Here is a 26,027-nt window from a genome sequence, read left to right as displayed (position 1 = left end):
TCCCTCCCTGATTGCCTGCCTCCTTCCTTATGTAGATTCCTGATGAGATCTTCCTTCTGCTGGGGTATTTCTAGCTAATACTGTTCTTCTAGCTACCTAATACCTGAGGGCATATCTAGCTACTTAACATTGAGGGTACTTCTGGCTACCTAATACTAAGGGGTACCTGAAGCTACCTATGATGGGTAGGGGAGCACTTTGGTGGTTTGTTGGTTCATGGTGGGTGAAGTCTATCTGTGCCTATAGGCTCCTGTGAGGGAAATCCAGGCCTTGGTAATGGTATTATATACAGAATATTACAGTATTGTACCCACAATAGTCTTTGTACAATTTGTTGGCTTTTCTAACTTGTAAATGTACCACCTTAACTTGTAGAGGGAAGCCTCTGGATGACCCAAAGGCTTCTCCAGTTGTACAGCCCATAGCTGCTTGCCAGAATCGTCACAGCCGTGTTACTGTACAAGTGCATTTGCACCACACAGGTGCAATAACTACCTGTGCAGAAGCACAAAGAGGTTTATTTAGAAGCAAAAAAAATGCATTAGCAGCTCCATGCTACTTCATTGGCAGTCTGTGTGCCTGCGCAGTGCAGCTGTGATCGTACATGGGTGGGGACTGGTGTCAAGCTGGTCACATGGGTTTAGCAGGTCTCAGTGCTGGAAAGGTGAGTGAGGACAAGGGAAGCCTCAGGGAAGTATCTCTTGCAGTTTGACTTGCATGCACACTTTAAAGAGAAACTCCAAGAATTGAACTTTATCCCAATCATTAGCTGATGCCCCTTTTACATGAGAAATCTATTCCTTTTCACAAACAGACCATCAGGGGGTGCTGTATGACTGAGGAACTCAGGGAAACTGCCAGGAGTACCAGTCTTCAGTCTGTGGGCCAGATTTATCAAGAGTGTCTGACAAAATATTGGTAGGTTATTAGAAATCCATGCAGAACTGTCTCAGACATCCTAAGAAATCATTAGTGCAGATTCCTTCTTAAAGGGGAACTTCAGCCTAAACATACTGTCATAAAGTTACATTAGTTATGTTAATTAGAATAGATAGGTAATCTCTTACCCACCCTGTTTTAAAAGAACAGGCAAATGTTTGTAATTCATGGGGGCAGCCATCTTTTTGGTTGAAAGGAGGTGACAAGGAGCAGGAGACACAGTTCCAACTATCCTGTGTCCTGATTACCCCTCCCAGCTGCACACGCTGGGCTTCAAATGTCAAATTCAAAATGTAAAAAAAAAAATTGCACCAAAACAGCAGAATGAGAACAATCAGAAATCCATCATGCTTTGCACAGCATCAGGGGAAAAAAGCCCAGGCAGTTTTCTTCTGTGCAGCTAAAAATTAGGCTTGTATAAGAGAAACAAAGTTCTGATGCTGTGAAACTGTTAAAGAAAAAGCCTTTTCAGTGCTGCTGAGTCGCTTTTTAGTCCGTCGGTTCACTTTAAACTGTAAAGGTGGCCACACACGATACAATAAAATGATCAGATTTTACAGTAATTCAATAAAAACTATTGTATCTCTCAAAATCGAAAGCTTTTTTTTTTTTTTTTGACTGAAAAATCTGATCGGATTTCCCGGTTTTTTTTATTTAAATTGATCCGGAATGCCAGATATTTCTCCAATTTCTACTAAAGATTGTATGGTGTGTTGGATTAATTTATTACTATACAGACCCTAGCAATTTTCTGAGTTTCCAATCATTTTTATCAAAATTGAGGAAAAAATTGAACATAGGTGTGTGGTACATTAATCATATTTTTGAAATGTTACAATCAGTCAGAAAAATTGATTGCAATTCTTAAATTGAACAGATATTTAAAAAAATTGTATGGTGTGTGGCCACCTTAAGGAATAGAAGGAGCTAGGAAGGTCTCTGCAGTGCAGTGTGTGAGGGGAATTGCTGTTGCTGAGGTAACCAACACCTGTCAGCAAGCTCTGAGTGAGGGGAGGAGCCTTTCGCAAATTGCATCTGTAGAACTGCTAATGAGCACTTAATCTGCAGCAGTTAAAGGGACACTTAAGTCAAACAATTTTTTTTTTTTTACTCACCTAGGGCTTCCAATAGCCCCCTGCAGCTGTCCAGTGCCCTTGCCATCTCCCTCCAATCCTCCTGCCCCCACTGGCAGCCACTTCCTGTTTCGGTGACAGGCTGGGGACGCGAGTGATTCTTCGCGTTCCCAGACACATTAGCATGCTATTAGCTATGCTGCTATATGGTATAGGATATATGCTATAGCAGCATAAATGGCGCTATTGTGGCCAGGAACGCGAAGAATCACTCGCGTCCCCAGCCTGTCAGCTCCTGTCACCAAAACAGGAAGTGGCTGCCGGCAGGGCCAGGAAGATCGGAGGGAGATGACGAGGACACCGGACAGCTGCAGGGGGCTATTGGAAGCCCCAGGTGAGTAAAAAAAACAAAACTTTTTTTTGTTTAAGTGTCCCTTTAAGGAATGGATTTGCCTTTTTCTTAACTGTAGTGCAGCTCTAGAAATCCATGCTAAACTGCCACTATTACATAGGCTTTGGGAAGTTTCTTACTATCATGCAGAACTGTTCTTCTGCTGGTTAGAACAGTTTTTTAGAAGAAACTGTCAGTAATGCTTTGATAAATCTGGCCCTGTGAACCTTGTTGCGTTGTGGTAAATGGCTGTTTCCAACTGCCCAAACGGCAGCTACATCACCTGCCAGCAGTAAAAATGTCACAATGTGATGTCAGAATGTAAATTAGGGATTTAAAAGATTTTACAATGGGCAAACACTGACTAAATCATTTACCGTATATACTCGCATACAAGCCGACTTTTTGACCCCCCAAAAGGGGGCCAAAAGTTGGGGGGTTGGCTTGTATGCGAGTCTTGGGTGGTGGTGGTCCCCGGCGTCGCCGTTACCAGGGGAACCACTCTCTCCTGCCTCGTCACAGCAGCAGCGCCGGGCGCACTGCTGTGATACACAAATACGGTGATGGAGATATGGAGAGCAGAGCGAGAGGCACCCGGAGAGTAGAGGAAGCGGCCGCCGGCTGAACAGGTAATAGCAGCGGTGGCCGCGGAGGGGGCGGGGGGATCCCTATACTGGGCTGTATACTGGCTATACTGAGTACTATGCTAGCTAAACTAGGGCACTTTACTAGCTATACTGAGCACTATACTGGGGCACTATACTGGCTAAACTGGGGCACTACCTACCCATACTGGGCACTTTACTAGCTATACTGGGACACTAGGGGAATAAGGCAGCCAGCATTTCCTACCCCTGGCTTATATGGGGGTCAATCATTTTTCCCTGGTTTTTCAGGTAAAAGTTGGGGGGTCGGCTTATATGCAAGTATATATGGTATACATAATTATTGTAAATGGAGCACTTATTACATTTTCACTGGAGTTCCTCTTTAAACATTAATTGAAGGGAAAAGGGCACAATAGCCCTAGCAGTGGAAGGGGACATTTCAACATCCCTACATAGTCCTGGCTTGTGTGTATCCTTACAATGTCCCTCTTGCCCATTCAGGCTCACTTGAAGGGAGGTGCCAAGCGTGTCATCATTTCCGCACCCTCTGCTGATGCTCCTATGTATGTTGTTGGTGTCAATCATGAAAACTACAACAAGGAAAACAAAGTAATCAGGTAACTGACACTAAATGTGTAACTGATCTGTACCCTCTGCAGCTCTTGGCCTATCATAGTCCTGCTTCAGTAACCCTTCAGAAATTGCTGCATACAGTTCTACTGCTTAGCCTGATAGTCAGAATACAGGTTAACACCCTCTAAATTCATGCTGTATGCTAAACTTTCATAAGTTCTGCCTTGATGGGTCTGAGTAAGGGTTAGATTTTAATGCTCCAAATGTCCCTCAAAGTGTGTGTGTGTGTGTATATCTATCTATCTCCCCACCCCCAAGGTATTTTACAATGGCAGAGGTAAATGCTACTCTGAGCTTAGTGTGCCTGAAGTGATATGGAACATGACAGATATGTGGTCCCAGTCCTACATAGAACTAATCTGTGTTCCTGATTCTGCGAGCTTTAAAAAAAAGCCTTCCTCCTGGCTCCCTTGCCACCTTTCTGGGCAGCCTCAATTCTGCTTTTGGTCCCAGTAAATCCTTCAGTTGGTTCATACAGCACATGCCCCAGTGGACAGGAGCATCGTGCATGCAGAACACTCCCGAGTTGGTGGAAGCTGTACACTCAACTGAAGCTCTTACCGGTACAGAAAGCGGAGTATTGAGCCATTAGAATCCCCAGGTACATATAAACTTTCTTTTGTCTTGTTTCCTTAAAGTGAACCTAAAGTGAACTAAAAAAAAAAAATATGAGATTAACTCACCTGGGGCTTCCTGCAGACGATCGGTGCCCTCGCTCAGATGCTTCTGCACCCGCCGGCGATGACTTCCGGTTTCACCGTCGCCGACAGGCATGGGAACGTGAGTGATTGTTCGCGTTCCCAGCCTGTATATCGCCCCCTATGCTGCTATTGCGACCTTCTGGCCGCAATAGCAGCATAGGGGGAGATATACAGGCTGGGAACACTAACAATCACTTGCGTTCCCATGCCTGTCGGCCGGTGACGGCGAAACCGGAAGTCGTCGCTGGCGGGTGCAGAAGCATCTGAGCGGGGCTGCGAGGGCACTGATCGTCTGCAGGGGGCTGAGGGAAGCCCCAGGTGAGTTAATCTCATATTTTTTTTTTTAGTTCACTTTAGGTTCACTTTAAAGTAGGCAAACATACATTTAGCTTGCTCTTTAGTCTTAAGCTGGCCATACACTGGCCCGATTTACCACCGATTGACAGCAGAGTCGATCGCTGGGATCGAATCTGCTGTCAAATCATACACGCTAATTTCCGATCTATTTCGGCCCAAAATAGATCGTTTCCGTCCGCGCCGTGCGGAAAATTACCATCGATCGCCGTGGGTAAGGAGCGCATCGCTAGCGGTGTACGACTGACGCAGGTATACATTACCTGAAGCTGGCTCCCGGCATCTTCTCTGCATCACCTCCCAGCTGGCATCTTCTCCGCATCCAGCATAACTTCCTGTGTCACTGCAGTGACAGCAGAAGTACAAATAGAGGGCGCTCTATTCTTCCGCTGTCACTGGAGTGACAGTTATGCTGATATGCGGAAGCTGATGCAGAGAAGATGCCCGGGACAAGGCTTCAGGTAATGTATGCGGGGGCCCAGGGGGCGGCAGCTCAGCTGATTGTGATCAGTTTCAGACTGAAATCGATTCACAATCCGTTTGCAGTAAAGGCAGCCATACGATCCCTCTCTGATCAGAGGATCTGTTGGTCAGATCTGATGGCATATCGACCAGTGTATGGTTACCTTTAGCCCTTCATACATTCCAAGTGGTTTTGGGTCACATGAGCTGTCTGGGTATTCCTTGTCCCAGGTGAATGACAGTTAATGCAAAAACTATGGAACTCCAAGAAAGTTCTGCTTTGCATACAGATTACATCTCTGGTCCCCTCCACTTCAGGTTTGCTTTAGGCTGGTTTTACACTGGTAGCTCGTGGTGTTTGCACTGCAGAAACCAGCCTTCCTATGACCCTGCACAACTGTGCTGCAACAGGATACTATGCATGGCGCCACCTTCTGCTCAGTGGCTGACTTCCTGCATGTCGAGCACATGGCACCACACTCCCATCTACGCTTGCTGTGGCACCCAACATACTGCAGACTTCACATCAGGAATGCGGCGGTTTAGATACTTGAGTGTAGCACTGCATTAAGTCTTCATAGACTTGCATTGCCCTTTTGGCAGGGATTCATAACATGGGGTGATGCAGGCCACAAGTGTAAAAGGGGCCTTAAAGGAGTTATCAAGCAATGTGCTACTCCATGATGTACTTTCCTGGGGCTTCCTCCAGCCCCTTGCAGCAGACATGTCCCATGCAGCATCTCTGCTCGCAGCTGCTGAACTGTCAGCCTTACTGCGCCCATGTGATTGCCGCTGTCAATCAAGTCCACGTTGTCTGCAGTGTACTGCGCAGTACACTGCAGACAATGTGGACTTGATTGACAGCGGCACAGAGGTCAGCCTCTACCTTAATGGGGCTGGCGGCTGCAATCAGATGCTGAGGGACATGTCAGCTGGAGGAAGCCCTGGGTAAGTGTATCATGGTGCAGCACATTTTGATCACTTTAACCACTTACCGACCGCCCACTGCACAGGGGTGGCCGGAAAGTGGATACCGCAAGGACCGCCACATGTACAATTGGCGGCGGTCCTTGTACAGACATGGGCGGAGCGATCGCGTCATTCGTGACGCGATCAGCCACCGGCGACTGGCTCCACCCTCCTCGCGCTGTAACCCGCCGGCCATTCGGCAGCGCCAGTGGGTTACTAGCACCCGGATCGCCGCATACAAAGTGTATAATACAATTTGTAATGTATACTAAGTGTATTATACAGGCTGCCTCCTGCCCTGGTGGTCCCAGTGTCTGAGGGACCACCAGGGCAGGCTGCAGCCACTCTAGTCTGCACCCAAGCACACTGCTTTCCCCCGCCCACCCCCCAGAACACTGTTTGATGGGTGATTAGGGGGGGCGATTGGGTGCAATCACTCCCTGTCACTATCTGTAGACTTTTTTTTTTTTTTTTTTTTTTTTAATGCCCTAAACTGCCCCCTGCTCCCTCCTGATCACCCCCTCCCCTGTGTACTGTATGCATCTATCCCCCTGATCACCTGTCAATCACCCCCTGTCACTGCCACCCATCAATCAGCTCCTAACCTGCCCCTTGCGGGCAATCTGATCACCCACACCAATAGGATCACCCGCAGATTCGACGTCAGATCACCTCCCAAGTGCATTGTTTACATCTGTTCTCTACCCTAAACACCCACTAATTACCCATCAATCACCCCCTGTCACTGCTACCCATCAGACCCCTATCTGCCCCTAGGGAACTCAATCACCCGCCCACACCCTCAGACCCCAGCCCTGATCACCTCGCCAGTGCATTGCTTGCATCTATTTCCCCCCTCTAATCACACCTTGAGACACCCATCAATCACCTCCTGTCACCCCCTAGCACACCTACCCATCAGATCAGGCCCTAATTTGCCCCGTGTGGGCTCCTGATCACTCAGCCAAACCCTCAGATCCCCCTCAGACCCCCTTCCGATCACCTCCCCAGTGCATTGATTGCATCTATTTTCCCCTCTAACCACCCCCTGAGACACCCATCAATCACCTCCTGTCACCCTGCTTATGACCATTTCCACAATTTTTTTTTCACAAACTTTTGACAAAAATAAATTCTATGAACTCGGCATACACCTAACAGAATACCTTGGGGTGTCTTCTTTCTAAAATGGGGTCACTTGTGGGGTTCCTATACTGCCCTGGCATTTTAGGGGCCCTAAACCGTGAGGAGGAGTCTAGAAAACAAATGCCTCAAAATGACCTGTGAATAGGACGTTGGGCCCCTTAGCGCACCTAGGCTGCAAAAAAGTGTCACACGTGGTATCGCCGTACTGAGGAGGAGTAGTAGTATAATGTGTTTTGGGGTGTATTTTTACACATACCCATGCTGGGTGGGAGAAATCTCTGTAAATGACAATGGTTTGGGTTTTTTTTTTTTTTTTTAAAGAGATTTCTCCCACCCAGCATGGGTATGTGTAAAAATACACCCCAAAACATACTACTTCTCCTGAGTACGGCGATACCACATGTGTGGCACTTTTTTGCAGCCTAACTGCGCTAAGGGGCCCTAAGTCCAATAAGCATCTTTAGGCTTTACAGGGGTGCTTACAATTAGGTCCCCAAATGCCAGGACCGTAAACACACCCCACAAATGACCCCATTTTGGAAAGTAGACACTTCAAGGTATTCAGAGAGGGGCATGGTGAGTCCGTGGCAGATTTCTTTTTTTGTTGTCACAAACTGTCATTTTCACACTAACTTGTGACAAATATCTTCTATGAACTCACTATGCCTCAGTGAATACTTTGGGATGTCTTCTTTCCAAAATGGGGTCATTTGGGGGGTATTTATACTATCCTGGAATTCTAGCCCCTCATGAAACATGACAGGTGGTCAGAAAAGTCATAGATGCTAGAAAATGGGAAAATTCACTTTTTGCACCATAGTTTGTAAACGCTATCTTTTACCCAAACCAATAAATATAGGCTGAATGGGTTTTTTTAATCAAAAACATGTTTGTCCACATTTTTCATGCTGCGTGTATACAGAAATTTTACTTTATTTGAAAAATGTCAGCACAGAAAGTTAAACATTATAGTCATCAAAGACATAAATTGTCAAAAAATAAGTAAAAAATCGCAGCAGCAATCAAATGGCACCAAAAGAAAGCTTTATTAGTGACAAAGAGCCAAAATTCGTTTAGGTGGTAGGTTGTATGAGCGAGCAATAAACCGTGAAAGCTGCAGTGGTCTGAATGGAAAAAAAGGGGTCTGGTCCTTAAGGGGGGGTAAAGCCCACGGTCCTCAAGTGGTTAAAGTGGACTTTTTTTTTTTTTTTTTTTTTTTTTTTTTACACATGACTAATGCACTGGTGCAAGTTCAGGAAAATTTAGACACCCTTGTTCAATCACCTGAAGGACTAACCTACACTCAGTGCCTTTTGTGGCTGTGCAAGGGCCACAACATCACTCAAACTAGACTAACCAGTTGGCATTAAATGAGAATGCCATCTATTGCTTTACCTACAGTACAAGGATTGTAACCTTAAACTCTCCTCTTCTGCAGCAATGCCTCCTGTACCACCAACTGCCTGGCTCCCCTTGCAAAGGTCATCAATGACAACTTCGGCATTGTGGAGGCTCTGATGGTGAGTCTTCAGATAGTGTAGTGTATGCTGGAATTTGTTAGCTATCGGTTTAAGATGACTGACTTATCTCGTTTCTTGCAGACAACTGTCCATTCTTACACAGCTACACAGAAGACTGTAGATGGACCATCTGGCAAGCTGTGGCGTGATGGCAGAGGTGCTGCCCAGAACATCATCCCAGCATCCACTGGTGCTGCTAAGGCTGTAGGCAAAGTCATCCCTGCTCTGAACGGGTATGTATTGGCTAGCCTGCTGATTCATATAGGCTTCTGTGGCAGCAGAGACCCTGCTGTTCAGGGCAGTACAAGATGCTGAACATTCAGATTATGCAGTAAAATCTTATGCTGGGAATACACGTTTCGTTTTTGCCTTCGTTTCGATTGTGCCTTTTGTCCTTTTCGTTCCTGAAATAATCGAACATACGGTTAATATCACCACCCACGGTTTCATATTTTTTTTTTTCCGATTCTGATGGTTTCGTTTTTCCAATGATCGAAGGCTGCAAAGAAACAAAACGTAGTACAGGGACGGACGGCATAAACAAATATATAATTGATCTGAACAGCCATCAAGCCTACCAATGGCTCGATTAGATGGATAAAGAGATAATATCAAACATGTTCGATCTCTAGTCCGTTTTTTGGGGTCTATTAATCGAAACTATGAGATTATGACTATTTTCACATACGTTTTCAACACTCGATTCTTTTACTGAACGAATCGAAGGCTAAAACGAAGGCGAAAACTAAACGTGTATTCCCAGCATTAGTCTTGTATGTTAATGGATCTAAACCTGGCTGTGCAAATGACCAAACCTGACAGGGTCTGTCTGGAGGGAAGTCCGGACAGGTGAGTTTTTTTTTTTTTTTTTTTTTTTTTTTTCTCCCCCCCCCCCCCCTTCCCCCCAGCCGGGTGGCATGAAAAAGTAGCCGGTTGGGGCGAGTTGAAAATGCATGGCAACTCTGCTTACAGCATAGGAGGAGGTGAGCCGATAACAGCCGGGTGGTCACCAAATCTAGCCGGGTGAAGCACCCAGCTAAAAGAGCCTGGGGAGAACACTGAATTCTCTTGCGACCCTGCCCTAATCCATCATTCAGGCAGGTGGTCACTCTGCATTGCTCAGATTGGGCTCTAGCGGTTTTCATTTTCAAAATTGCCAGAGGCTCTGGCCACGCTAATCTGCATTGCTGAAGCCCACCCCTGCTTAGCAGCTGCTACTTAATTGGGGCGGACTGCGGCAACACAAGCAGAGGTTTCCAAAGAGCTTTTGAACTATGGCCATGACTGCACAGCTGAGGGGCAGAGCATCACCTCTTCACTGAACAAGCCAAGAATGTGGACATTTAACACCATGACCCCCTCCCTATCCATGGTCATTTAGACAGTCTGTCACTGAGAACCTTCTTGTCATTTTAAGAGTAGGTACTATATATTCACATGGTTTAGTCTTCTCGATTGTCTAATGTACTCCTAGTATAAAATCTGTGTAGATCATTGGGCACCTCTGTATGAATGGCCTTGACGTTTTGGCACTGCTCTTCAATGTAGTTGTATTTAGCAGAGAAATATGGAAGTGGATGTTGCCTGTAGATGAGATCTGGGCTTCCATGGGGAAAGGGGCACTCTAGTATAAATGTCCCTAGGTGTAATCTAGACCTGGAAGGAGTCTTAACACTGCTTATAGATGGGACTGGGTCTTAAAATAAAAAAAATCAGACTCCCTTATAGGCTTGCATTTGCCTTGATGTAGAACAGGCAGGAATGTTGAACAGAACCTGAGCGTTGCTTGTCTTCCACAGAAAACTCACTGGTATGGCATTCAGGGTCCCCACTCCTAACGTGTCAGTTGTTGACTTGACTTGCCGTCTGGAGAAGCCTGTAAGTATTCTTCCTAACTGTGAGCTTCAAAAGGTTGGGTGACACAAGATTTCTAAACTTGCACTCCTTTTTTTCAGGGCAATTATGAGGCCATCAAAGCTGCAGTAAAAGCTGCCTCCGAGGGACCAATGAAGGGAATCCTGGGATACACAGAAGATGAGGTAATTATGCTGACATTGGCCTCAATTCACTAAGATCATGCTGGAGATGAGGCAAGAGTAAACTTGCCACCACAGTAAGTTATCTTATCTCTTCATTCCTTAAGTTACCACCTCTGTAGATAAGTTTTCACTCAGTTAATTTGCAGCCTGTCTTTAAAGTTAGAATTCTGGTGTTTAAGGATTGAAGAGTCAACTTAAAGAGAACCAGAGATGATCTAAAGAGATTTTATACATACCTGGGACTTCCTCTAGCCCCATACGCACGTATCGCACCCACGCTGCCATCCACTGCTGCCCACAACTATGAGAATGTCTCCCTGCTCTGCCATCAGTCAGAGCCAGTCTAGCGTAGAAGTGCGCGCTTAGCGTATCTCTGCAGCAGCTGCTGGAGAGATACGTAGAGGGTGCACTTCTCCTACATAGCCTGGCTCCGATGACTGTAGCCGGTTCACGTGGATGGTGCCATGGGAGCGATCCATGCATATGGGGCTGGAGGAAGCCCCAGGTATGTATAAAATCTCTTTAGATTATCTCTGGTTCCCTTTAAAGACAGAGTTAACTTTAGGTTTGCCTGAGGTAAAATGTTTCCTGAATACTACTTGCCTATCACCATGGTGATAACACTAGAAATGTTGTTAAAGACAGTAGATGAGCTTAGTGAATTGAGGCTCTTGTGTGTATCAGCAGCAATAGAGAAATGTACAGCCTCTAACTTGTGCACATTCCACTTAACAGGTTGTCTCCACTGACTTCAATGGTGATAGGCGTTCCTCCATCTTTGATGCTGGTGCTGGCATTTCATTGAACGACCACTTTGTAAAACTCGTTTCCTGGTGAGTGTAAGGAGTTTGTTTTGGCATTTAGATATCACTATAGCAACAGTTGTGCATGGCAACTTGCCCACAGCAGGATTAGTGTGGCATTTGCCACATACAGAAGTGTCTAAACGGATATGTCATGCTGAATACCTCCTTGGTAAAGATTGCTTTAAGGAACCACTTTAGCTACAGAGTTTATGAAGCTAACGCAAATGCAGTGGGCTGAAACCAAAAACTGAGACCAAGTTGCAGGCAGCCTTGACTGGGGAACTGTATAGAAGGGGCCATTAGACGCTGTCTAGTGGTTCTCTCTCCCTAGAACAATCCCTGGTGTCTAGTGGCCAATGCCCCTTTCACTCTTCATAGTTTCAGTGATTTAGGCTTGGCGCTTCCGTTTGGTAGGTGCTGTTAGACCAAACGTGATGTAAGTTGGGGGGGTGGAAGCACTTGTGGGCCAATTTTAATGCCGCTGCAGGCCATGTGGCCCACCTGCCAGTTTGACACACATGCCTAAAGAACATTGCTAGCGCAATGGCTCCAACAACATGAGGCAACCAACAAGTAGTAACTTAAGTTACTACTTGTGGTTGTCCCCCTTCTAGAGGTCTTGTCGTGTTATAAACTGACCCTCTTGTTGGAACATTTTATCCTAGTAGATGAATCCTGTTTGGTCAGATATTGATCTTGTGGGCCTGACGAGTTGAAACAAGCTGGTTGTTGAGTTGCATTTTTTTGTTCTAGGCAACATTTTATCCTTGATCTACACTTATTTTTGTATCTTTTTTTTTTTTTACTTGATAAAAAATACCATCTCTTCATATGATTGCTATGCAAAGTATAATTTGGTTGTAAAGCATGTTAAATTAAGGTGTGATGGACCACCACTATTCATTTATCCACAGTCTTAATTGGGCATGTCCACCAAATGTAATACAACAAAGTCCCCATTATACAGAAGTCTAAACTAACCAGCATGCCTGAGGGAAACTGGGACCTCTTTTGAGAGTTTTCTGTGGGTGCTGGAAATGCTTACCAAGGCTCCAGCAATGTCTGGCAGTCTCCCTCATCACTGTCTCCTAGCAGCTTCCAGCATCTGTGTATGGAAGCCGGAGTTGTCACATGGCCTGATGTGGGTCAGCTGACAATCCAGCTTCTGTCCACTGGGGAAGCTGTATTGCAAGCCTGTGGGGAGATGGAGGGAGACTGCTAGACTTTGCTGGAGCCTCGGTAAGTTTCAGGGAGGAGTCTGGCACCATTTTGGCCAGTTGCTCAAGCAGCTGGTAAGCACATGCATCAGGTGATCCCAGCCGGCACCAGATACCAGGCACGTTGCTGTAGTACATTCAACTCTGCCTCTGCCCACCCCTTGTCAGCCTTATATTTTTAAGACTTAGAAACATTCTCTTGACAAAACCATTCAGGCATATATTGAATGTCTCGGGGTAATTGAGTTGTGCACTAGGGGGTAGTTGACCAACTGTCCTACAGGGATACAGGTTCTAATAGGAAATGTTGTCTTGGCACATGGGTTCCTGTAGAATGAGTGGTTTTTATCTCTTGCATAGACCAGAGTAACTGTTATACTTGTGAACAATTTTTCTTCATGCTGATCTCTTGTCTTACAGGTATGATAATGAATGCGGTTACAGCCACCGTGTGGTGGATCTCATAACCTATGTTGCTAGCAAGGAGTAAGGCCTTGTCACCCCCTCTCCTGTCACTGCAGGGCCCGATGTCTCACCCAGTGGTTTGTCTTCATCACTGAAGGGGCCCAGAGTCACCCCCATTACTAGTTTGTCTGTCAGTTTCTGTGTATTAATAAAATTGTGAAACACTGATCACTGTCTGGAGCATTTCCTTTTCAAGAGTTCTTGATTAACTGAGTCTGAAGGAGAAAGTGCTATACGAACGTTGGGCTTACTAGTTTGATAGCTGCAGCCATGAAGTGTGGTCAGTAGGCCACCCTGCAGTGCTGGGAGAGTCTTGCCTAAGGCTCCTTTCACTAAATGGGTCCTAGTCTCCTGCATCCAAAGCAGAGCCTTTAACCATTATACTATTCAGCCACTTGGGTCCTGAAGTCATTAACACTGGAGTAATAAGACATGTAGGTAGTGCATTCTTGGGACAGCCAAGTGTGCAGACTGGATATGGGAAAGTGGTTCATTCTGACTAGTCCAGGCCTGGCCAAAGCTTATGCAGCCCAGTCCACATTCCTTAAATTCCTACCTCCTAGCAGCTATGAGCGAGCACATGGGGTTTGAAACTCTCTTTGCATCTCCATGGCAACAGGACATCAGGATGTGCTAGCATATTTCATACTGACTGCCAGCATGTAATACGCTGGTACGTCCTGACTTCATGTCCTGTTCCCATGGAGGTGTGAGTTTCAACCCCCTGCTTAACTCGGCAGGGGGGGATGGAATCCAGCCGCTTGTTGGTGGGCTGGAGAAGCGGCGCACATGGGCCCTAGTTTTCCCAGTGCTGAACTAGGCACTAAATCAGTTGATGCAGTGCTTTGTGGGGGCAGGGAAAATGGGCTGTTGGCTGGCAATTGAACTGACCTCTAAAGCAAATATGAAGTTCATCAGCATTCTATGCAATTTGTGGGTACTGAAGGCCAGTGTTTAATGTGCAATATGTATAAAGTACTGGGATAGAACACTTCATGTACCCCTGCACTGGGGCCCCCCAAAAAAATGCATTTGGTGGGCTATATAACCTCTACAGAAGTGCTTCTATCTGCTCATTGTCCTCTAGGTCTCCAGTCATCTTCATATTCCACAGAATCCTCGAACATTAAGACCAGGAAGCTCCCCTAGCGATGGCACATGGAATTGGACTGCGCAAGTTGCAAACCATACAAGACCTTTTACTTCACAGCCGCAGCTCACTTTTGTGCCTGTGCACTTCAGAATGGCTCTGCACTGCTCAGAGGAACTTCTGGGTGGCACAGCTACTGGGGAGGCAGGGGTGACCCTCAAACAAGCAATGCCCAGACACTTCCACAATGATCAAGCCCACCATGGCCTTCATGTAATCTACCCTGGTTCAGGGGGAACTGGGCAGTGATGAACTGGGGTCGTTAAGGGGTTGCATAAATGTGCATTATTGCCACTTGAGTTCTTATTTACTATCTCTGGACACTCCCAATAGGCACTGGGAGATGAGTGGCCTTCAGTTTGGAAGATGCAGTTTCTAGTGACTATGAAGGTCTCTAACTAGAATGGGTCAATGGTATGCCTATTCCACATCGCAAATTGTAAGCCCAATCTACACCATACGATTCTTCATGTGATTCGATTAGGATTTTATTTACGATCCGACATGTCCGCTCCAGGATTCAATTCGATTTGCCATTGCAAAACATTGGCAAATCGAATCCCAATTGGACATGTCTGATTTAATCGGATCGTAAATATAATCATAATCTAATCGCACAAAGTATTGTGAAGATGGGGCTTAATGCAGCTTGGATATGGACAACTCAGACACGGGCTGCTGCATGGTCTGCAAAATGCAGAGGTCGTGCTGCATAGTGCACTATAGGGATGGTCCATGACAAAGTTAATGCAATTTTTTTATGTAGCTGAATCAGTCAAATGCAAATTGGTCTATTTCAAGCTGCATAAATTTGCATAACTTTATTAGACCATCCTCATTGTGTAGTGTGGCTTCTACATACACTGTTGCAGATAACTGCATAAAAGTTATGACAAACCTGAGATCTGCAGTTCTGATTTTGTATGTGTACTTGTGAGTAAGTGGCAACTGAAAAACCTCAGGTTGCCAAATACTCCAGTGGTCTGTCTTGGCCATCAACCTGGATTTTGGGAGGATCAGCTTTGTGCTATTGGGTATAAGCAGAAATGGGTCTCTACATGTGCAGATATGGCACACCCAAAATGGAAGCAGTTTAGTAGGAAGAAAGTTGCCCTGATGCAGATTTATGCAGTATTGAATAGACATTACATTGTGGAGGGTGCTGTGATTGGAGAACTGTTCCATCTGTCATCTCAACCATACTAGCACTACAGCTTTTTTTTTTTTTCTGCTCCAATTCAAAGCTGCATGAACTTGAAATGAGCCACTGACCATCCCTAGTGGCTAGCATATTAAATGCGCTAAAGATTAATCTATGAAATGCTCCATTTGCCCCACTTTGAAGAGTACTGCATAATATCTGCATGAACTTGGATTCCTCAGCTTACACTAGGGTTGTTCAGTGATAAGTTAGTTGCTGTCAGTGGCTTGAAAATGTAACATACAAGCAAACACTTGTGAGACTTCAATGCATCCTAGCAACTAATGGCCCAGTTACCAAGGAAACAAGTGTCAGTCATTGTTAGCAGCACTTGTCCAAGGTTAATGCCAGACCTACTTAATGGCTACTCTGTGGAGGGATACTGAAGTTTAGGGACGCCTGATCTTTTTGTATTACACAGAACTAGCATTGCTATGTGTAGTAATGTGCCAAGTTGCTGGCAGAATGTGCATTGTCTGCCTTGTTTCCATGGCACAGACGTGTATACTGTACATGGGCAAACAGAACTTGCATCAAACAAATGTTCTCTGCTCTGTTTGGCTGGTAAGCTGCAGGCTTGTGTTAGTGCAATAGGAAGAGGCAACTTCTACCATGGCAGCACCATATGCAGGCAGTTCTTAGGCAGATATATAATTGTCATGGGATTTATGACTTTTTGGAAACCAATGTCACTAACCTTTAGGCAAGGAACACACTTGACTTTCAGTTTTCCACGCGTGTTTTCTGCACACCAAGTGTTTCCATGCAGGAAAACGCGTGCGTTTTTCACAGCAGCTGATTTAAATTATAAACTGCCAAAATGTGCAGAATTGGGATGCAGAATGTCAGATTTTTTTTTCTGCGTGCGAACACATTAAGTGTGCACTAGCCCATTGATTAACATGAGTTCTCAGATTTCATGCGCGTTTTCTGCACAGAAAGACTGTCAAGTGTGTTCCCTGCCTGAGATGGTCTAAGAACTGCAACAATTCCATTGCTAAATGAAGCCTACTTCAAAGCATTTAATATCTTCCTATTGAGTGATGCAGCCACTGGGGTAGCAGCTGAAGTAAACGATCTGACCCCAGAGAGCAATGCAAACCTAATGGTGCTCATACATGGTACAATTTTTTTTTTTCATCTAATCTTACCATTTCTATGTAGTGTGTGTGTGTGTGTGTGTGTGTGTATATATAAAATAAGTGAATATAGTAAAAGGATAATTAAGGCAATTCTCTTATTACATAGAAACGGTAAGATTGGATGAGAAATTATACCATGTATGGGCACAATTAGTCCATATTGCTAAGGGACAACTGAAGTGAGAGGAATATGGAGGCTGCCATATTGATTTCCTTTTAAACAATACCAGTTGACTGGCAGTCCTACTGATCTATTTGACTGCAGTAGTGTCTGAAAAACACCAGAAACAAGCATGCAGCTAATCTTGTCAGATCTGACATTGGGCGTGATTCACAAAGCGTTTTCACATGATCTGTTACATTTTTTTGCTCTTTGGAAGCTTAAAAATGTAATATAATTAAGGTAAAGGTAATATTGAAATGAAGTTAATCAGGAACAACTTGCTTGCTTGTAAATGTGGTGAAAGGCTATCTTTATCACTTAGGTGATGAGTCGTTTATGAGTGATTTGAATAGAGCCCAATATGTACATTGAATAGTAGTAATCCTTAATGGTCTCCTTATTCTGAATACACCTGACACTGCAGCTGTCCTTGGTAGGTTTTGGGGTTCCATGTAAAACTTGCATCGGTGCCCCACGCTCCTTTGTTCATTGAATCTGTTACATAGTTAGTTGGGTTGAAAAGACATACGTCCATAGAGTTCAACAAGAGAACAAAGTACACCAGTCTGCTCCCTCACATATCCCTGTTGATCCAGAGGATTGCAAAAACCCTTACAGGGCATGGTCCAATTAGCCCCAAAGGGAAAACAATTTCTTCCCGACTCCAGATGGCAATCAGATACAATCCCTGGATCAACATCACTGGGCATTACCTATTATAGCCATGGATGTCTTTCAACGCAAGGAAAGTATCGAAGCCCCCTTTTAAATGCAGGTATAGAGTTTGCCATAATTACTTCCTGTGGCAATGCATTCCACATCTTAATCACTTACTGTAAAGAACCCTTTCCTGAATAAATGGCTAAAACGTTTCCTCATGCGCAGATCATGCCCTTTGAGAAGGCCTAGGGACACAAAGCTCATCTGCCAAGCTATTATATTGCCCTCTGATGTATTTATACATGTTAATTAGATCCCCCCTCTAAGGCATCTTTTTTTTCTCTAGACTAAATAAACCCAGTTTATCTAACCTTTCTTGAGAAGTGAGACCTTCCAACGTATCAATTTTGTTGCTTGTCTCTGCACCCGCTGTTGCTATGCAAATTCTTTTTTTTTAAATCTAGTATAGCTGTGCATTCACTGCACTACACTGCCTGCTGCTATTCACATATGGTGATGCAGTGCGTTCACCGAGGTCCCCGCCAGTGCAGAGGCAGACCTCTAGGTTGTCCTCTACTGTGCTTGCACTGCTGTCAATCAAGTCCATGTTGTCCTGAGTGTACTGTGCAGTAGCGCTGCACCTGCACAGTACACTCCGGACACTGAACTTGATTGGTGCTGGCGCAGTAGAGGATGACCTCTGCACTGGCGGGGACCCCGGGCCCGGTAGCTGAGTAGAGCTTGCGGCGTGGGACATGTCTGCTGGAGGAAGCCCTGGGTAAGTAGAGCAGGGGTGGAGGATTTTTTTGGCTGACATTTCCTTTAACCTACCCCCACCACAATGCCCTGATTTACCACAAAGCGTACATTTCAGCACCAGATAGACGCTGGGGCATGCGGATATGCAAATTGAGGCATTGCATAGCGAGTGTGCATGCCTGCTATGTAATACTGCAATTTGGATATCCGCATGCCTCAGTGACATTCTATTTTTTTCGGTAAGTGCTCCTGCACCCCTTTTTTGATTTGATTTGTCTGCCAGTATAAACACTTTGCCCGTTTCCCATGGTAAGCACAGTACTGTGTGCCTGTAAGTGGTCAGCAGTCAAGGCACTTGCACGTCTACTTTCAGTGTCTAGATGGAAACTGGCCCTCTGGGTCAGAGCTTCAGTTGTGGCCTAACGGATGGCACACTCATCCTGCCAGGTTCAAATCATGGACTATGACAAGAGAGTGCAGTTGGCACTACAAATGGACTACAGATAATTCTGATATACGAGTAACTTGCTGTGCTTACGGAGTGCTCTGGAATGAAAGACAACTTGTATGCAGAAGATCAATAGGGTGAAGATATCTGATACTGCTGTAAATTGCAAGGTCTTCTATGTTGGTAATTGAGCATGTATTACCAATTTTAGTATAAGCGCTGGATCACCTGTAAGCAGTCTCCAATCAGTCGGAGACTGCTCTCTGCCGCTTCCCGAGGCTTCAGAAGTCTTCGGGAACCCGAGTGCTCCTGAAGACTGTTGGCTCTGTACTAACTGCACATAGGTGAGGGTGCAAGAGAATGTGCATGTGCAGTATGAAGCTGCCAGTCTTCGGGAGCACTCGTGCTTCCGAAGCTTCCCGTGGTGGGAGATTTGAACCGGTGGATACAGTGCTGGAACTTGGAGAATGGGAAGGTTCATTAGGACCCAGAGCCTTCCCTCTCCTTAGGTATATTTTTTTTTTCACTCCAGGTTTTATATTTGTACTTCCATGTTAATTAAGTTTATAATGGTGGTGCAGCCTACTCTTTCCAGGATTTCTGATTTTTTTTCAGGATGCCTTGAAAAGTGCCATCCTGGAAAAAAATGGTGAGAGGCTGCTGCCAGGCATTGTGCCAGCCATCTGCTGTCACCACACGGTATGTTTGAGCATGCAATATTTGCAAGGTCTGCTGTGTTTGTTGAAGTTTATACAGACCTTGGCAATATAATACATGCCCAAACTTACCAGGTGGTGAATTGCTGGTGCAATGCCCGACGGCTGTTTTGATCCCTGTGGGGCTTCTTCCGAAAGCGGCACACTCAAACATACTGTGTGGTGACATCTGGTGGCCCGTGCAATACCTGACAGCCGTTTTGCACCCTGTGGCCCTTCTTTTAAGGCAGTCTTCGAAGAAGCACCATGGGTGCAATGGCAATCAGGCATTGCTCCAGTCACCAACAAGGTCTGCTGTGTTTATTTAACAGCCGTTCCGGATAGGTTTGTTTTTTTCTGAGTTAGACTACCCAGCAAGCTCATGGTGAACCAGCCCTCTTACTAAAATGTTATGCAACACAAAAGTTTGCCTTCTTAAGGGCCCATTCACACCTAAAATCGCAAAACTCTAGCGATTACGGCTAGCGTTTTGTGGGAGTAATTTTGACGTGATTAATGCGGAAAAATCACTGGACAGAGTAGTGTTTTGGGAGCGATTGCGATTAACGTTTCTATACATGCTAATCACGATTGCTCCAGAATCGCCACCAAAACGCTGCATGTAACGCATTTTCAATTAACGCTAATCGCAAAACGCCTGCGATTGCAGCATTGAGAACACTGCCATAGGGAAACATTAGCTACGCGGTTTACAAAACTGCTAGCGGTGAGCGGGAATTGCGCATTTCCCGCTCAAGTGTGAACGTGCCCTAAAACAGAAGGTATTTGCGATAATTCAGGTTGGAGTGAGTATATGATGTCTCCCACAATGCATCACTGCTGAATATACAACAATGCAATTAACGAGCCGACATATTGCATTCCAGTTGTTCTGGAGGTGTGGTTAGCTTACAGGAACAACAAAGGATGATTTGCATATTCAGCAGTGATGCATCGTGGGAGAAATCATATGCTCACTCCAACCTGAATTATCACAAATGCCTTCTATTTTAAGAAGGTAAACTTTTATTTTGTTTGCACCTCAAATCGTGGAGTAGACTGCATAGAGTCTGTATGTTCTCCCTGACGTTGTGGATTTCCTCAAACATCCCCAAAACTTCTTAAATTACAGTATTTGGCGTGTATGTGTAAGGTTTGCTGATGACTTGTTTCCACTAGGGGCGATTCGCAGTGTGTCCCTGTATACGAATTTAGGTGAGGAAACGCAGCCTATTGAAAGCAATAGGCTGCCATCTGACTTGCTTGCAAGGTAAAAAAAAAAAAACAGGTGGCATGCAGGAAAAAAAAAATTGCATCACGCATGTGAATCCCTATTGTGCATAGCTACAGGCATTTGGATGTGTTCTCCTATTGTACAAGTGTTGGCATTGCATTTTGCAAGACACATGTCAGTACAGTGGAAATGGGCCTTCAGGCCTGGTTCACATCTAAAATCGTAACCGCAAACGTTTTGCGATTTTGTGCATTTTTTCCCCCCTCCCGGCGCTCCACTGCGAGCTGCGTTTTTGGTAAAAGGGCTCTAAGCGCTTTTCCAGAGTGGTTTTGTCATTCACAAACTCTTTGACCCGGAAAAGGATAAATACACTGTATTCTAAAAACAGCGAACGCAATCACCACAAAGCGGTTTTGTGAGCGTTTAGCACTATTTCTATACCTTCCATTAGAGCTAAAAGACGCACCAAAAATGGTACAGGGCCTCAAAGCGGATGCAACTTGCTGAGATGAACATTCTTATAGAGATTCATTGCACAAGTGTTTTGTGGGTGACTTTGAAAATCGCCTACGCTGGAAAAAAGGGCAAAACGCCCTTAGTGTGAACGAGCCCTTAGGGTAGACAGACAAGACAAATAAAATTTATATTGCACTTTTCTTCTGGTGGACTCAAAGCACTTGAGCTGCAGCTACTAGGGCATGCTCAGTAGGCAGCAGTGTTATGGAATCTTGCCCAAGATCTCCTTACTTGAGTAGGAAGAGCCAAGATTTGAACCCAGGTTTCTTGTGTCAGAGGCACCATTACGCTATCCAGCCACTAGGTTAGGTTAGGTTAGGGTAGGTTTGTACTGGGATGCTGCGTCAGTTTCTGAAACAGAAGTGGCACCCGTGCTAAAGCAAAATCAATTTGGAAGCGATGTCTGAGAAAATGCTGCAAGCGCTACACTTTTTTTTTTCCGTTGCACGCAAAATTCTATTGATTTCAATAGGCTGTAATTATGCATCTGAATTCCCATGTGGAAAAACTGAGGGGATTCTCATACATGGAAACTTAGCTTTATGTTCTCTATCAGTAAAGTGGAACAAAGGTATTAAAAACATGCACAAAGCTAAGTAAGTAGCGTTTTAAACAGTCAGGATCAGCACCTTCTATAGTGCTCACATAAGGCTTCCTGTAAAAACAAGCTGGAAGTTGCAGGCCCTGCTCTATAGTAGTAGTGCTCAGGTCTGGTTTGTGACAGAGTTCTCACAGTATGTACCATACATGTTTGTTGCAGCTTATCAGTAGTAGCACAGTAACCTTTGTACACAAGGACCTGTTTATGGCACACTGCGTTATTTGTCACCTTTACCTGTAGTGCCGAGTCTGACGCTGCATATAGAGTGTTTGTGTCCAGCCATATCAGCATTCTGCTGCCATAATAAGGGGGGGGGGGGGGGCCCTCAGTCAGCAGGTGCTCAGCTCTGGCTATCAGGGTCCTTGTTGTACCAGGCCTCCTAGGGCCGGTTTTAGTCATTTTTGATTTGGCCATGGTTCCTGTTCCCGAATCGCTAAGCTGTGCCATGCACAGCAATGCGATCTGGACGGCAAGCCATAAGTTAGTCAAAGTAAAGAGAGGAGAGTAGATCGGCACTAGATAAAGGCAGACCTTCGGGGAGGGGCGGGGGTGAATCACTGTGCCTCCGGGACAGACAATCTTGACACCAATCAGAGGAACAAAAAGGAATTCGGGCACCAGACTAGCTGCTATGCGAACACCCACTTTATTTCATCCCACCAGGACAGATACAGCTTACAAAGATGAGGGCCTGACAGCCATTTCGCAAGCCAACAACTTGCTTCCTCAGAGACCAAGGAAGACTGAGGAAGCAAGCTGTTGGCTGTCAGGCTGCCATCTTTGTAAACTGTATCTGTCCTGATGGGATGAAATAAAGTGGGTGTTTGCACAGCAGCTCATCTGGTGCCTGGATTCCTTTTTGTTCCTCTGGTGCATAGGTTAGATAGACGTAGGGTTTCCCCACCCTTCTCGCCTGCAGGGAAATGCTGCAGATTCCTGCCAAGTTCAGCACTAGTAGAAATAGGCCCTTAAATTGGCCATACAGTGTTAGATGGCCACCAGATTCAACCATCTGATAGATCCCTTTCTGATTGAATCTGATCAGAGAAAGATCTATTACCTGTCACAAACTGCAAACAGAAATCTGTAGAGCCGCCTCCAGGTCTCCCCATGTAATACGCAAGCCCTGGGCTGTGCAGTGTGATCGTTCCCCGATCATTTCAAACGACGATCGTTTAAAAAAAAAAAGCAGCCAACGACCATTAAGTCTAACGATGGACGAGCTAGATCGTTAAAAACGAACGATCTAGCTTGGCGGATTTTTTCCAACGACGATCATTTGCAAAAGTAGTACATCGTTGGAAAACGGTCGTTCGTACTAGGCTTGACATGCGCATTTTGCTATTTCTCTAATGGAACTTTTCATTTTTATGCGCAAGCGCAATAGTTGCTTTACGTGATGTAATGTTCGTTCTAACGATCAGATCGTTACACACCTTTAAAAGCTAACTTTACTTAGGTTGTTCTTTCGTCAATTAAAAGTTTGTTCGTCGTTCACAACGAACGATCGTTGTCGTATGTGTGTATGTAGCTTAAGCCCGACCCCCGACCAAGCCCTTGAACAAGATATTTCCTGCATGCCAGATAATTTCAATTGATTTTGGCTTGCAATCAATTGAATTGATGAATGGGTGGCCATGTTGCAGATTTGATCTTAGCTGCCAGGTTGATCTTTGAGTATAGTCAGCCAGCTCCCTTCTTCCTGCTAACAGGGGAAGGGTGCCTCTATACTTGGCAGTCCTGAAGAAACTGATCACCTGCTATGACCACATTAAAACTAAGGGAGAGGTTGTTCTGCCAAATTTATGTTAGGCGTATCCTCCAGAGGCTTCGCACTCTATCCTCCGGTCTCCCGACTCCTCTTCATGAGCGTGGCTGCACAGGTGCAGTACGGACTCGCTCCTGCCTGAAGAGGAGCGTGGCCCCGGTGTGATTACCAACAAGCTCTTGTCTGTAATCTTCAAGGGCGTCCGCACCCCCAAATACTCACTGAGCCTCCAGCGACATCTTGCAGCCATACTCTTGCTCCTATCCGCTTTCTGGCTTATCCCGTGCATGGAAGTTGGCGTGTCACATGATAGGCTGACTTCAGGTGACATGCAAGCCGACTTGCATGCATGCATGGATGGATAGATGCCGGAAGCCGCTAGGAGCAAGAGAAAGGCTGGAGGCTCGGTAAGTATTTTAAGGCTGCAAACACCCCCCCCCCCCCCCCCCCAAACTAAAAACCCCCGATAACCATCAGGCCTGCCGGTTAGTTGAAACTTCCAGTTGCTTGAGTTCTGGATAACGGGGACACTGCTGTAGTGGAAGCCTCTGGATAGGCATCCCAGATCCTCTTACAGTCTACCATCGCAAAGATGGATCCCTCTATACCAGGGGTATCAAACTCAAATACAAAGTGGGCCAAAATTGAGCTCTGGGACCAAGTTGCGGGCGAATCTCAATGTTTAATGGCCACCTCTCACCCTTATAAAGTTCCCTGGTGTCTATTAGCACCCCCCCCCCAATACAGTTCCCTGATGTTTAGTGGTCCTACCTCCCTCATCTATACAGTTTCCGGGTGATTACTGGCCCCTCCCTCTCCTATAGAGTTTCCAGGTGTCAAGTGGCTGCCTCCCTCCTTCCCCTATACAGTTTCCTGGTGTCTAGTGGACCCCTTCCCTCTCCTATACAGTTCCCGGTTATCTAGTGCTGTCCACCTCACCATATGGCTTCCCCTGGTGATCTAGGGCTTACCCTCCAGTATAGCTTCTCGAGTGGGCCAAACGTAATGCAAAGTTGGGAAACCACTTGAGCGCCAAATCGGATGGCTCCAAGGGCTGGAGTTTGACATGTATGTTCTGTTATATACCTATTTGTGCTGAATGTTTCTTCTGCCCATGAGCATAGCCAGACTGGGCATGCACAAGTAAGGACTGCACATGGGCAGTAGAAAGAAGCATCTGTACAAAGAGGAAATAACCAGTGTATGAGTACTACCTTCTACTGGGCATGCTCAGACCGTGCTTGTGCATGGCTTCTGCAGGTGCTCTCTCTATGCCCACAATCACAGACAGAAGGATGATGACCCAGAGCTGCAATGTTTGGCTGAAGGAGGACCTAAAAAGCCTTTCCTGGACAGAAATGGCGGCATACTCCTGGGTTCAACTCCTCCCCCTGAACCCTGATGGACAGATCTTTTTGAATAAATTAAAAGAACCCGCCCCCCCCTGCCATTCTCTTTTTTTTCTGTCCTCGATGGACAAGGTCTTTTGTTTTTGGGTGTCCGTTTTTTGTTTTTTTCTATAGGCGCCCTATTACCTTTTTTTCTTCAAGCAGGTTCAGCCTCTCCTGCTCTGCTGGCATTGCGCTGCCTAAATGGCGGTTAGAGATGCGCCCTACCTAGTTCTCATACGGCGGAATGATGGATTCCTTCCGCCCTATGCTTCCTCCCTCCTTCCTCCAATTGCCCGAGATCCCGTGTACCCCATCCTGATTGGCCGGCGGCTCCGCTGACGTCATCTCCGGCCAGAGCGGCATATCTGAAAGGATGCGCCAGACGCCAGAGCGGTCACAGCTGATCCAGCGTTGCTGTAGCTCTGGTGTCGGCGCAGGCAAAGGCGGGAATCGTCCTGAGCAGCTGGCGTCTGAGCAAGGAGATTCGCTTCCCCATTGGGTCACATCTCTGAAATCTTCTGGAGAGGTATGAGGAGGACTTTACTTTCTATGAATGCATAAAGTGTTTTGGGCTATTGCAAGCTTAGGGAATTCATTTTAGGATTGTTTTCTGACAGGTGTTGTTCTAGAGGGGATCCATGGATAATGAGGACTCGGTGCCCATGGAGGAAGGGAGAGAGTAGAGGTAACTGATGTCTTAATGACATCATTTTGTGCCTTTCCACACACTGGGTGTTTAAAACTTGCATCACTAGGTGAAGGGCTTATTTATAAAAGAGTGCTACCTCTCTAACAAGACGCGGATGTTTTTAGTGGAACATATGTATTTTTGCTTATGTCTCCGCAGTCCGCCAGAGGGAGAAGGGGAGAGTAGAGTGTCTAAAAGTCACAGATCCTCATCCCAAGCGAGATCCCGCTCGAGGTCAAGACATACAAAGTCGACTGACCATCGTTCCTCGCAAGATGCAGGACCATC

The 26,027-nt window shown here is 45.7% G+C and overlaps 1 protein-coding gene across 1 annotated transcript in view; it reads left to right on the top strand.

The window, feature by feature from the left end:
* GAPDH (glyceraldehyde-3-phosphate dehydrogenase) overlaps positions 1–13,491 on the top strand; it is a 29,357-nt gene extending 15,866 nt beyond the window's left edge. Inside the window, exons 6-12 of the mRNA XM_068258063.1 lie at positions 3,513–3,628; positions 8,715–8,796; positions 8,878–9,029; positions 10,596–10,674; positions 10,752–10,835; positions 11,571–11,668; positions 13,279–13,491. Coding sequence (XP_068114164.1) covers positions 3,513–3,628; positions 8,715–8,796; positions 8,878–9,029; positions 10,596–10,674; positions 10,752–10,835; positions 11,571–11,668; positions 13,279–13,348 — 681 coding nt within the window. The 3' untranslated portion in view covers positions 13,349–13,491. The remainder of the gene's footprint in view (positions 1–3,512; positions 3,629–8,714; positions 8,797–8,877; positions 9,030–10,595; positions 10,675–10,751; positions 10,836–11,570; positions 11,669–13,278) is intronic.
* Positions 13,492–26,027: the final 12,536 nt, after the last annotated feature.

The sequence above is a fragment of the Hyperolius riggenbachi genome, chromosome 10 (assembly GCF_040937935.1).
Source record: "Hyperolius riggenbachi isolate aHypRig1 chromosome 10, aHypRig1.pri, whole genome shotgun sequence".
Taxonomy (NCBI): Eukaryota; Metazoa; Chordata; class Amphibia; order Anura; family Hyperoliidae; genus Hyperolius; species Hyperolius riggenbachi.
Note: the sequence above shows the minus strand (reverse complement) of the source record. Positions and strands in the feature narration are given on the sequence as shown.